We start from the raw sequence: 14,253 nt of genomic DNA, 5'->3' as shown, positions 1-14,253 counted from the left end.
TGCCAGTGAATGTAGCCCAACCCTGCAGAGGTGTCCTGCTGTAGACCCCGCGTGCTGACTAACATTGCCCTTCACTTCCACTGTCTATCCAGGCCAATCAGCAGCTTCACGCAGACACATTGTGTGTGTGTGTGTGTGTGTGTGTGTGTGTGTGTGTGTGTGTGTGTGTGTGTGTGTGTGTGTGTGTGTGTGTGTGTGTGTGTGTGTGTGTGTGTGTGTGTGTGTGTGTGTGTGTGTGTGTGTGTGTTAGTGTCTGTCTGTGTCTGTGTGAAACTGCTGACTGGCCCAGATAGACAATGTAAGTGATAGGCAATGTTAGTTGCCTGCCTGTGTGTGTGTGTGTGTGTGTGTGTGTGTGTGTGTGTGTGTGTGTGTGTGTGTGTGTGTGTGTGTGTGTGTGTGTGTGTGTGTGTGTGTGTGAGTGTGTGTGTGTGTGTGTGTGTGTGTGTGTGTGTGTGTGTGTGTGTGTGTGTGTGTGTGGTGTGTGTGTGTGTGTGTGTGTGTGTGTGTGTGTGTGTGTGTGTGTGTCACTGTGTGAAGCTGTTGACCTGACCAATTCTATCTTAGACTGTTGTTCCTTTTTTTATCTGTTTATTGTTTTTTTACTGAGCTGCCCTTGACCAGGTCAACTCTCTGGTTAAACTGTCTGGTTACATTAAAAAAATACTTAAAAGAGGTATATTGGATTGAAAATAACCGAACAATAAATTAATATGTACTTTTTGTAAATGTACTGAAATACAAATAAGCAGAAATTAAATAAAAATATACTATAATACTATAATAATAATATAATATTAGGGTGAACTATTTACATACTAGGGGTGCAATGGTTCAGTTGGCCAATGGTTCTGTATGAACTTCGGCTGTTGGGTCACGGTTCGGTTTCGGTACGTACGTTTTGTGCGTAAGGAGAAAGAAAATGCTACTATTTATTTACAAACTGTTACTTTACTTTCTTTTGCTTATACTTATGGAACTTTAACATTTAGACACATTCCAGAATATGACTGGTATATTGTATAATATAACAAATATAAATATATATATATAAACAAAAACACTTTCAAATGTAAAAGTGCCTCTTAGGCTTGACTACTGGTATAGGAGAGGAAGAAATGAAAGTAAAAATGCACTTTAGCCATGTCAGCTGTACCAGCTGTAGCCCATGTATGTTCAAAAAGCCAATAAGGAAACACCTGGCTACAGCAAACCTGTGACACTAGTGAGGCACCGTAGATGGAAATGTGTAGTCCTCTCTAACATGGCTGTAGTTTGTTGTATTTTTATGTAACTAGAATAAGTGTTATGTAACTAGAATAAGTGATATATAAGTGTTTCATATTATGCCAAATGTAAAATTGTATAATGTATAATATATTTTAATGTTTGATATTTGTAATTTAAGTATGTTTTATATGTTAAATGTTACTTGTAATGTATGTTTTAAATGTGGACTCCAACTAGATATATAAGTGTTTTATATTATGCCAAATGTAAAATTGTATGATGTATGATATACTTTTATGTTTGCTATTTGTAATTTAAGTATGGAATGGAATGGAATGGAATGGAATGGACCTTATTTGTCATTGCTACAGTACAGGTACCAAACAACGAAATTTAGGAGGGGTGGCTCCCCTGGTGTTAGGAAAGGGATTTATTTTATTTTTTTTAGAAAAAGCATAAAATCACAAGAAGGTAAGGAGCTGGTTTACATCAATAAAGGCTATGTACACAATCCACTGTACTATACTGCACAGATAGTCAACTAGGGTTGTCATATTGCACAAAAGTATTTTTTCACGTCATTTTAAAGTGTCACAGTTTGCAGGCTTGAAATGTACATGTTTGTGCCTCAGCACTAGCTGCCATACAATCCGTCCGGACTGTCCTGGGCCCAGAACTTAGGCCTTTTCTGTGTTCAGGGCCTTGACGGCCCTGTGGTAGAAGCAGTTCTTCAGTCTGTTTGTCTTAGCGGCCGGGGTCCTGTACCTCCTGTTCGAGGGCAGCCTGACAAAGTGTACGTGCCCAGGGTGGGTCGGGTCCCTGGAGATCTTGGAGGCCCTCCTGAGACAGCGTGTGTTGTACAGCTCCTCCAGAGAGGGGAGGGGGGCGCCGGTGATCTTCTGTGCTGTTCTCACGACTCTCTGTAGCGCGTTTCTCTCCGCTGTTGTGCAGCTGTGGAACCAGTTGCAGATGCCGTAGGTGAGGATGCTCTCCACTGCGCCGTGGTAGAAGGCCACCAGTATCTCCTGCTTGTTGTGTTCTTTCCTGAGGCATCTCAGGGTGTATAGCCGCTGTCAGGCACGCGGGAAGGTATTTTGACTGGGGGTGCTGAGGTGCTGTCTATATACGCTACAGGGGAAAAAAATGCCAGGGAAAAAATTATAACGATTTCTCTCCCTCCCTCCCTCCCTCCCTACCTCTCGCTGATTGCTCGTTCGCTCACACGCACACAGTGGCATAACGACGGGCCCCAATGCACGGGCAATAATAGTTAAGCACGCACGCACCTACACACTACAAAGACGTAACGTTCAATATTTTACCAACAATGTGTTGGAATTTACAGTAATTTCCACTCAGCTCACAGTGTCCCACAATGTCCACAAACATGATGTTGACCATTATTACAGACAGCACTCCATGTCGATTGTTATTGCCTCTTAACGGAAGCCCTTCGCTGCCGAAGAATCGGATGGATCTGAATATCAGTTCTAATACGTTTCTGGCCGTCTGTTGCTCTTTCTCAACAACGTCCGACAGTAGAGCATTAATGGGGAGTGTTGTTAAGCTCAGCATCTTCTTCCAACTCCACTTCAATTGTTCTGGCTGATTTAGCATTTTTGCTAAAGAACACAGAGATTCCCTAGCAAGATATGACCATGTGATCACTAACATTAAAACTAACAAACACATTTTTACATTTATTACAAAAAACACATTTATTTGTATTCCCAAAAGCAACAATAGTTATTATATTGTTTTAAATTATTGTTTGAATAATATTTTTATTTTTTAAATTCAGGCAGGAGGAGCTCCTTCTGCCTGCCGCTAGGGGGTGCTGCAGCACCCTCAGCACCCCCCTTCCCGCGTCCCTGGCCGCTGTTGTGCCCTCTTGATGGTGCCTTTTGTGTTGTCCTTCCAGGCCAGGTCATCCCGCATGTGATGTCCCAGGAATCGGAGGGTTGAGACTCTCTCCACGCTCTCTCCGTCGATGAGCAGGGGCTGGATCTCGGACTTTTTCCTCCTGAAGTCTACGATGAATTCTTGGGTCTTTGACTTGTTTAGCAGCAGGTTGTTAACCCTGCACAGCTTGCTCAGTTGCTCTACCTCATCCCTGTACGCCGCCTCGTCCCCCCCCGAGATACATCCCACCACGGTGGTGTCGTCTGCAAACTTTACGATGTAGTTGCTGGGGTGGACGGGGGTGAAGTCGTGGGTGTAGAGGTTGTAGAGGATGGGGCTTAGCACGCAGCCCTGGGGGGACCCAGTGCTGAGGCTGAGGGCTGTGGAGGTGTGGGGGCCCACCCGCACCCTCTGGGGGCGGTCGGTCAGGAAGTCCTTGATCCACGCACATATAGAGTGTGATAGACCCAGGTCTAGTAGTTTGGTCACTAGCCTGTCTGGAAGGATGGTGTTGAAGGCGGAGCTGAAGTCCACGAAGAGCAGTCTCGCATAGCTGTTTCCCCTCTCCAGGTGGGATAGAGTGGCGTGGAGAGTCGTCGCTATGGCGTCCTCTGTGGACCTGTGGGCTCTGTAGGCGAACTGGTATGGATCCAGGTTGGGCGGGAGGCGTGTGAGTATGTGGGCCCGGACTAGTTTCTCGAAGCACTTCATGATGATTGGTGTGAGTGCCACCGGGCGGTAGTCGTTTAGGCAGCTCACCGTGCTTTTCTTCGGGACTGGGATGATAGTTGAGGTTTTCAGGCAGGGTGGGACGGTGGCCTGGGACAGGGACTGGTTAAAGATGTTGGTGAAAACCCCGGCCAGCTGGTCGGCGCAGTCTCTCAGCACCCGTCCCAGGACGCCATCCGGCCCCGAGGCTTTCCTGGGGTCCACCGCCTTCAGTACGCGTCTCACCTCATGCTCTGTGAGGGTGAGGCTGCTGAGAGCTGGAGAGAGTGGTGTTTGTGTTGCGGTTACCTCCGTTCGCCCCTCGTCGAACCAGGCGTAGAAGGTGTTCAGCTTTCCCGCCAGCAGGGGGTCGTCCTCTGCGGCTGTGAGCCTGTTGGCTCTGAAGTTTGTCATCTGCTGAACCCCCTGCCACATCCGCCTGGAGTCGTTGCTCAGGAGGCATTCCTCAATCTTCTCTCTGTGCTCTGCCTTGGCCGCTTTGATGCCGCGCTTTAGGTTGGCCCTGGTGGAGCTGTACAGCGGTGTGCGCTTCCCTGCGAAGAAGGCGTTGTCCCTCTCATTTATCAGTTTTTGGACCTTCCCAGTCATCCATGGCTTCGTGTTGGGGTAGACCCGGACCCGTTTGTCCACGGTGACTGAGTTGGTGCAGTTCACTATGTGGTTCAGAACCGACGACGTGTACTGTTCCAGGTCCTCATGCTCATATTCCTGCCATAGGGTGTCATTTAGGCAGATCTGCAGTGGAGCGGACCCTTCTGGCCAGGTTCTGACAGTCTTAGTGGTGATGGGAGCACTTTTCCCCATTGTAGTGTATGCAGGAATCAGGAGGATTGACACATGGTCAGACATGCCTAGATGAGCTAGCGGACTAGCCTTGTAAGCACGTTTGATGTTGGTGTATACCTTATCCAGTGTTTTTTCTCCTCTCGTTGCACATTTTACATGCTGATAGAACTTGGGTAGTACTGCCTTCAGGTCGACATGATTAAAGTCTCCCGCTATGATGTGAATAGCCTGTGGATCAGTGCTTTGTTGGCTACTAATGACTTCATATAGTCGCGCCAATGCTACTTTGCTGTCTGCGCTAGGCGCTATATACACACATGTAATTAGCACCGCGTTAAACTCCCTAGGGAGGTATGTGGGTCGGCATTTAACAGTCAAGTATTCCAGGTCTGGGGAGCAGTGGCTACTTACAGTTTTCGTGTTTAAGCACCAGCTATCCTTCGTCGATATTATGATCCCACCTCCTCTTGACTTCCCGCTAAGCTCCGTTCGGTCAGCGCGATGTAGCGTGCGCCCCTCTAAGCTAACAGTAGCGTCCACAATGTTGTCATTTAGCCAGGTTTCGGTCAGAATAATCACACAGCTATCCCTTACGATGTTGTTTTTGGCCACCTGTAGTCTCAGTTCATCCATCATGTTCGTCAGGGATCTGACGTTAGAGAGGAAAATGCTTGGCAAAGCTGGTTTGTTTGGGCTTCTCCTCAGCCTTGCTAGCAGGCCTCCCCGGCGGCCTCGCCGTTTCTTACGGTCTCGCCGCCGGCGTTTCCGCCTCAGGGAGGGGACTGTGAACCAGTGCTCTCCCGGTAGCCTGGCGATGTCCTTGTCAATTATGTATTGCTCCAGGAAATCCGCCGTTACTATCTTGTCGTTTTGCGTGCCGACTTCTAATAAGTCGAGCCTGCTGTAGGTACTATATACATAACTGTTCCCTATAAGTACTAAAAAAAAAGTGAACATACAAATGTTCTTAAAAACACAATGAAACACCAGTGTGGTAGCCCCGAGCTGCGGCGACTAAGCGCGCGGCCATCTTGGAACAAGATAAAAGTATGTTTTATATGTTAAATGTTATTTGTTATGTATGTTTTAAATGTGGACCCCACTAAAAGTAGCTCATGCCTATGGGTATAGGTAATGGGGATCCTTCCAATAAATGAACAATATACGCATTATACGACACACGTGAAGCATTTCTGCGACAAGCGTTTCTGTTCGCTGTTTTCGTTCCCTCGCCGCTGCATTCAATACCAAAACCAGAATGAATGACCCCACAACGCAGATTTGTATCAATCCGGGGCTTCCTTAAATTGTTGCCATGTTCTCAACTCCGCTCGCCATGAACAAACATTTGAACAAGAAGCAACTGCGTTCCAGACCAACTCCACCTCTGACATGAACCCAAAACCGCCACGGTTCACTAGTGTATTGAACCGTGGAAGGCGAACCGTACTGGAGACCATCCACCGAGAACAGGAAACGATGGAGCAATGTACTATCTGATGTTAACTCGTCTGAATCGCATTCACACATACCGCCAAATATAAAACCGAGAACAGTTGCACCCCTAGTACATACAGTTATGATCATTTTAGGCAAGGGTAGACATACAGGCAGGCATTCACAGGGGCACACGCACACACACACACACACACACACACACACACTATTCCCTGGCCATCAGTAAAGTAAGACGATGGCTGAGTTATTGAAGTTGGAAGCCTTCTGTGACGCCTGTCTCATCAGAGCTCCTAACAGCAGTGGAAGACTTTGAAGTTTGTTTCTCTCTCCAAACTTTCCCCCTAAAGTCTCTTCATCTCTCCCTCCATCCATCAGTCCTTCCCGCTGCTCCGCCCTTCTGCTCCTCATGGGAGTCTGACTTGTGACATGGACCTGCTAATGATTTGGACAGTATCATCCTTCTTCTTCTTCTGAGCCTTACCATCATTCTGTACAGCCGAGGGGATTGAGACTGTCTTAGGCTCTCCTCACAGTCTGACACTGAACTCATATCAACACACATAGTCACAAAACTCTCTCTCTCGCACACGTACATGTGCACACACACACACACACACACACACACACACACATACAAACCCAGACACACACACACAAACACAGACACACACTGAGAAGACCCACCAATGAGAGGCACTGAGTCTGAGGTGGCAGGCATGATCTCAGCAACCAGCAGCATGAAGACTGTTAGAGAGAGCAGCACCGTGATGCCTGGAGGAGAGAGAGAGAGAGAGAGAGAGAGAGAGAGAGAGAGAGAGAGAGAGAGAGAGAGAGAGAGAGAGAGAGAGAGAGAGAGAGAACTCATTCATGTCCAAAAATGATTAGTGGAACGAGTTATGTAAGTGATCAATTATATCCTCTTGACTAAATCCATTTGTTAGACAGTGGCGTGTCTGACATGTTCAAGGTAGGTTACAGCTTAAAACATCCCTCAAAATCTCTCAGCAGATTACAGGTTAACGACTCGTCATGAAAGCTCTATCAATCAAAATCGCATAATCCTAACAGAAATCCAGAATAGAGAGAATTCGAGGATGGATTTCCGGCAGGAAATTCCCAGCGCTCCTTACCCAGTGATGGATCAATAGGAATGGACAAATGGAATTGTGATGTCACCTGATACAGAGTGCCCTGCATCATTAACGGGAAAATAATGCATGTTGTCTCCTTTTGACTTTACAATCCAAAAGTTTGGATTTGAAATCAAACCATTTCTGTGAAGTAGAGGTTATCATTCTTTTATTTGGTGGGATGTATGTAAAAGTTGGTTTCACCATTCAGAACACTTTCTATGCATATTAAATACCCCTACTTCAGTGTACTCAAAATGAATGGGATAATTGGCATGACGGGTGTTTATGGTAAGTCAGGTGTGTTCCGCCACATTATTTCTGCAGGCACAATTCGGTTGTTAAGTGGTGACGTGTTTCCGGGTCCAAAGTTGGCTGAAGCGCTGTCTTCGAAATGCCTCAGTAATAATAATAATTCATTATATTTGTATATAATTATATACAAATATATACATATACATTATATACATTATATTTTTCCGAGGCTCAAAGACGCTGACAAATATGGAAAAAACGGGAAAGTGCTGTGTCCCTTGTTGTATGAATAGATCAGAGTCTAAAAAACGATTGAACTGTCATTCTACCGCTGTAGTACACTGGTACTATGGTGCGGGGAATTTCTGGTTTGGACCCGGAAATTGATAAACGTCACGTTTGACGTCAGACTTAACAACCGAATAGAGCTGTCAATATTGATTCTAGGCTTTGACTTTCAGTCTGCTATGTCAACATGAGAACCTAAGCTGTGTAAATGAAATTATACAACAGTTAGTCCGACCAAGTAATTTGATTGGACAAGAGACATTCCATGAGTGCCGATATACAGTATAACAGCACTGGGACTTAACACTGCTAGCGCGACGTTTTTTCACTTTTAGCGCGACGAGGTGTCGAATCACACGAACACTCTTCACAATGGGGGAGTGTGTACTGACGCACAAAGATCGCTGGATGGCGATGTCACACAAGAAGAGAAAATTACAAGATCACTACCTCTAAAAATGCATAAAGTTCCTATGCGCAGAGAAGCGGGGAAATTATTAGCTCAATCTGATATGAAGTTTGAGTCAGCTGAAAACGAACTATGGAACTAATGTAAATATAAATTATATATATGGAGAGGTGATTGATTGAGACTGCGGGAGCTTTACTAACAAATGAAAGTTGATTATCATTATTTAAAAAGAATAGTAATAAATATTGCAGTATTGTGTTATCATAATTATGAGCTTCACAGTGATAAAGTCTGTTTATTTGTCGTGAACTTCGCCGGTAACGTCAGCCTGTCAGCCCCTGCAACTGCTCACAGGGGTTGTTATATGTGATTATATGGAATGGCTGAATATATTCATTCTTTTTATTTTGATTACATTATATAATTGTATTTGGTATAATGACAAATAAACTTGAAACTTGAATGATCTCACAGGAGCGCGTACCTGCACAGTGCGTTCATGTGCCGCAACCTGTTATAGTTAGTTTCACCTATATTAGTGAAAAGAGCTGAAAGAAAATACATGAAAGAAAGGAGAGAAAGTACAGAATGATAAATCATTCAGAATGTTATTGGTTTTAATATTTCACAATCTGCCAGAATAAGCACGCTCCCTCATTTTTGATGGCGCTAATGTATGTAAATGTGTAATGAAAAGTGTGACAATGTTGAAAGACATGATGTCATAATCAAAAAATAAAACCTGATTGGATTAAATAAGATTCTGTTGTGATTGTGTTGACATTGGTGTGATGTCAAAAGAAATATTGGTTATGTAATGTGTAAAGTGGAGAGGAGATTGATCGGGACTCCGGGAGTTTTCATTACTAACGAATGATGGTTGATTATTATTATACAAAAATAATAGTAATACATATTGCAATATTGTGTTATTATAATTATGAGCTTCACAGAGATGCACAAGCCTGTCGTGTTTATTTGTCGTGAACTTCACGCCGGCCATAACATCAGCCTATCAGGCCCGGCGACTGCTGTAAGCTTGTAAGCTTTGAAACCCGCTTGTCTCCCCTCTGCCCCTAAACTCTTTCTCTCTCCTGCCTGGGTGGTGTGTAACGTGGTTACCACAACACACGCACACTTTATTTGTCAAATACACGCTCTTGCGTGTTTCCATTCATGATGATGTGTTTCTGTAAATTCATATATATATACTGTATATATCCTATTGCATTATTTGAAAGCGCTGTAAATAGTGTCATTCAATGCACAACGCACGTCATTTCACACGATTTTGATTGACTTTCTGCGGCAGCTAAATACATTATCAATATCTTATTATCAATTATCAATATACTGGTGGCCTGACGTGGTCCAGTGGTCTAGCACCGTGGTCGTGCACACATTATATTGGCCCTTCTTCTCCTTACTTTCCTGTCTGTCTTCACTATGTCAGTCCAATAACATGAAAACTATGAGTGGGACTGCCCCACTCAGAAAAAACATTATACAACAACATTATATTTAAAAAAAACAACATTATATACAATATTATAAATATCCGTTCATTATATAATATTCGTTGATGAGTACAGGCATAATCAAACGTAGGTTACTGCAATTACTTTGCTGCGGTAGCTATGCATGCACCACACAACTTGATAGGTACATACTGTGCAGTGTATCATTCATAACTGTACATAGGCTACACATATCATAATATCTTATCACTATTGCATGGAACTTGGGTAAACCCGCTGTGAAGAAAAAAAACTCAGCTCCAACAAATCTGAAGGGATTGGGAGACATACTGTACATGTTGTGAAGGCCCACAGTTTAGTGCCAGTTTAGTTTCCCCAAACCAGCCCTATTTTTGCCCCTAGTATTTCTTTATTATTTTCTATACAATTCATATACGTTTGTGAAGTGTATGTATTATTATTGTACTGTTTATGTATATGTTGATGACGTAGTATATCCGGGGTGTGTCTGTGACCCGGATGTTACGTTCGGTGGTGCCTATATAAGAGACGGAAGTAGTCCGCGGGTGTGTGTGTGGTGAGCAGCAGAACGAGAGAGAAGCAGAACGAGAGATAGTAACGAAAGCCGAGCTAAGATGGCGGATTCAGCAGCGCGCACACCGTGCAGCAACTGAAGACGCCAGGAAAGCGATTATCGAGTGTACCACGGTAGCCTGTTTAGTTGTGTTCCCGTTGGACCGTCTTGCCAGCAGCCGGCTGTTCAACGTTGGACCAAGCGGGACGCCAGCTGGACATTAATCGTCTCCACGAGCGAACACAGACTCCCGCGGAGCTTCGACGCGGACCACTTCATCGACGCACATGCCATTCGACCAGGCCTCAACGCGCACCACGCCACTGGACTATAAGCCTGTTCAGGCCAGAGACTATCAGTGAGTGATTGAGAGTGTGTGTGGCCGGCCGGGAGGGAATGTGTATTTGGGGATGGATACATCATTTGTGTAATAAATGTGTTGTTCATATGTAATACCGTGTGTTAGTTGTTTGTAGCTCCAATGCTAATGCTAGTTGTTTGTAGCTCCAATGCTAATGCTAGTTGTTTGAAGGCTAATGCTAATGCTAGTTCCCTTGCTAATGCTAACGACATTAACTGCTAGTCTAACGGTTTGCTGGCGCCCCCTGCCTGTATCCTCCTATACTGCCTATTTAGCTCCATTAGTTAGATAACCAGCCCCTTCCTAAATTATACAGTCCTTTTCAGCTACTCCCTGGTTACAATTGGTCCTTCGAGCCGGATTGGTAGTGTAGTGATAGCATGGCTGAGCGCAGCCAACCAGACCAGACAGTTACCCCCCATTCTCCGCCCCCTGAGCCAGAGCCACGACCACAGAGAGTCCCGCGGTTGCCTCCGAGGTTACAGGAGTATGAGCTTGAGCTCGAAAGCTCACCGAGTGGTAGCGAGGAGCGCACTCCACGGGATACAGTGGTCGGAGAGGCCGAGGTGTCCGCCGGCGCGCGGGTGGCTAGCACTGAGACAGCCCTCAAAGAGCACCAGCCTGAGGATGAGATGGCAGAACCGCAGGGTTTTGCCGTGGAAACGGAAGAACAGGAAGGAGAGGCCCGGTCCGACAGCGCCTGCGGGCGGAAGAGGGAGGGCCTCAGCCTTAACGATCTGCCTCCCAGTACGGCGCGCTCGAGACCTAGCTCCTGCCGCTCAGTGGCTTCCTACCGGTCCAGGGCTTCCGTGGGCAGTTCTGCCTCTGGGGCGGATAGCCTGCACTCCAGAGGGAGTAGTGCCGCGCTGTCCGAATATATGCGCCAACAGGCCGAGATGGCGTTAGAGCGGGAGCGCCAACAGGCCGAGACGGCGTTAGAGCGGGAACGACTCCAGTTCGAGCGTGAACGCCTCCAGATGAACGGAGCGGAACGCGCGGCGGAGAGACAGCGCCAGGAGGCGCTAGAACGTGAACGCTTCCAGATGGAGCGCGACCGCCTCCAGACGGAGAGACAGCGCCAGGAGGCGCTAGAACGTGAATGCCTCCAGCGCCAGGAGGCGCTAGAACGGGAACGCTTCCAGATGGAGCGCGACCGCCTCCAGACGGAGAGGCAGATGAACGGAGCGGAACGTGCGGCGGAGAGACAGCGCCAGGAGGCGTTAGAGAGGGAACGCATCCAGTACGAGCGCGAGCGCCTCCAGATGGAGGGGGCGGAACGCGCGGCGGAGAGGCAGATGGCGAGAGAGCAACTGCACGCAGAGAAGATGGAGGAAATGATGCAGACCATGCGCGACGTGTGCATCAGCAGAACTCCGTCGGCCTGTAGCTCCAGAGTATCATCCGCACGGCCCTCTCGAGTGCCATCTCCTGAACCCCCCGCCGATGGCTCCATGACCCCCGCCAGGACTGTCCAACTACAGGCCCAGCTGACCACCTGGAAGGAAGAGGACCAGGGACCCGACCGCTACGCGGCCCAGAGGGAGCCAGCGTCGCTGCCCGGGAGGGGAGTCATCCCCCAAGAGCGTAGCACACCCCTAGGTCCTCCAGTGCACCAAAATGCATGCAGGCCGGACACCCAGACCGTCACTCCAGCACCGATGATCCACTACAGGATGTTCCCCCAGGTGGAGGGACCCAAGTTCCCTTTCTTCAAGGACGAGGACAGGAGCCAGTATGTGGAGCTACGCATCTGCCTAGACACGCTCTTGGACAACTCCTGCTCCGAGTCCTACAAATATGCGATTCTCCTTCAGCATGTGAGGAACCCCAGAGCCCACAACATGGTACTGGCCCATGCCTCCGCACCGACACCTTACACCAGAGCGCTCGCTGACTTGGATGCCCGCTACGGTCGTCCCTGGAACCACGCCCTTGCTGAACTGCAAGCCCTCGAACAGCAGGCCCCCATCAAGGATGACCGGGCGCTGGATGACTTCGCGCTCCGCGTGCACACCTTGGTTGGGATGCTGAAGACGCAGGGCCCAGCTGGCGCCAGCGAGATCAACAGCACCTCCAACGTAGAGCGGCTGCTCCGCAAGATCCCACGCTTCCGGCAGGAGAGGTTCCGGCGACAGCAGCGCGTTCGTAACCCCGAGAAGTTGGGTCTGAGCATGGCTGCCTTCGCGGAGTTCCTACTGGAGGAAGTGCATGACACCAACGTAGACGCCATGGGTTACGCTGAGCCGAAGAAGGAGAGCGCCAAGGGAGACCGCTGGGACGGGCCGAGCTCGAACAGAGGACGCCCAGTAGGAGTGCTGCACACGGAGGAGGAGCCTCGGAGAGAGAGGACCACCCGACCTGAGGGAAAGGATTCCTCTCAACCCCCTCCAAAGGGACGGAGAGGTCCACCGCCATGTCCGTACTGCACCAGCGAGCACTGGCTCAATGAGTGCAGTGACTTCAACAACCTGAGTACCGAGGCCAAGCAGAGGTGGCTCGAGAAGAACCAGAGGTGCTGGAACTGTGGGCGCGACCATCTGGCGAAGAACTGCACCTTGAGGAGGAAGTGCAACCGCTGTGAGGAGGTCCACCTCCACATCCTACACGAGGTCTCCCTCGCCAGGTCCACGGAGGGCAACAGAAGCCCTAGGTCCGGTCGCGCACCGGAAGAGGAAACCCCTGTCTACTACCTAGACTCGCCACAGAGCAGCGGCTCCAAGGTTCTACTGAAGGTGGTGAAGGTCCGACTTCACCACAACAACGCTGTGTACGACACGTACGCCGTGCTGGACGACGGGTCGGAACGGACCATCCTTCTCCAGGGGGCAGTGCGCCAGTTGGGGCTCCAAGGGACTGCGGAGAAGCTGACTCTGCGCATGATACGTCGCGACCTTAAAGAGGTCACCGGGGCGAGAATCAACTTCTCTATCTCCCCGGCGGGGCGGCCGTCGGATAGACATCGGCTTCAGAATGTCTTCACCGCCGACCAGCTAGCGCTCTCCCGCTACGACTACCCCCTGGAGAGGTTACGCGCAAGATATCCCCACCTACGGGGAGTAGACCTACATCCGATAGAAGGAGCGGAGCCAACCCTTCTCATCGGCTCGGACAACGCTGAACTGATCGTGTCGCTCCGTCCTCCGCTGAGAGGACCACGAGGCGGCCCGATGGCTGTTAAGACTGCGCTTGGGTGGGCCCTCCAAGGCGCTACCGAGTGGAGAGAGAGGGACGGGAGAGCTACGTCATCCCTCCATGTCCGAACCGAAGAAGCAAACCAACCAACCGGACCGCCTGGAGTGGAATCTATTGCTGCCAGTGCACCTGGAACAGTTAGTACCACAAATGGTTCACCACAGGATGACCAACCGAAGAAGAAGTCTCTGTGGACAGAGCATAAGTCTCTGGATGGGAAGCCTTACTACTACAACTCCCAGACTAAGGAGTCCCGGTGGTGGCGCTACCGTGCCATGGCGGCAACAGCTGTTGCCGAGGAACACCTGCAGGTGGCCATGCACCCTCACGTGGCCGAGGTCAGCATTGACGCACCCGTCAACTCCGTCGAGTACACGCCAGCCATGAAAGTCTCAGCCAGTATTGTAGACGCCTCCAAGGAGGAAAGGCCGGAGTTGGCGAAGAAGAGAGTAAAGTGG

The 14,253-nt window shown here is 48.5% G+C and overlaps 1 protein-coding gene across 1 annotated transcript in view; it reads right to left on the bottom strand.

Moving 5' to 3' along the window:
- LOC308152303 (neuronal acetylcholine receptor subunit alpha-7-like) overlaps positions 1 to 14,253 on the bottom strand; it is a gene marked incomplete at both ends in the record, with an annotated part of 50,917 nt that overhangs the window by 2,730 nt on the left and 33,934 nt on the right. Inside the window, one exon of the mRNA XM_080525250.1 lies at positions 6,790 to 6,876. Within this exon, the coding sequence (XP_080381376.1) occupies positions 6,790 to 6,876 (87 nt within the window). The remainder of the gene's footprint in view (positions 1 to 6,789; positions 6,877 to 14,253) is intronic.

This window comes from Nansenia antarctica (assembly GCF_963989245.1).
Source record: "Nansenia antarctica genome assembly, chromosome: 3".
Classification (NCBI taxonomy): Eukaryota; Metazoa; Chordata; class Actinopteri; order Argentiniformes; family Microstomatidae; genus Nansenia; species Nansenia antarctica.
The sequence above is the reverse complement of the archived record's forward strand: the minus strand, read 5'-3'. Positions and strand labels throughout refer to the sequence as shown.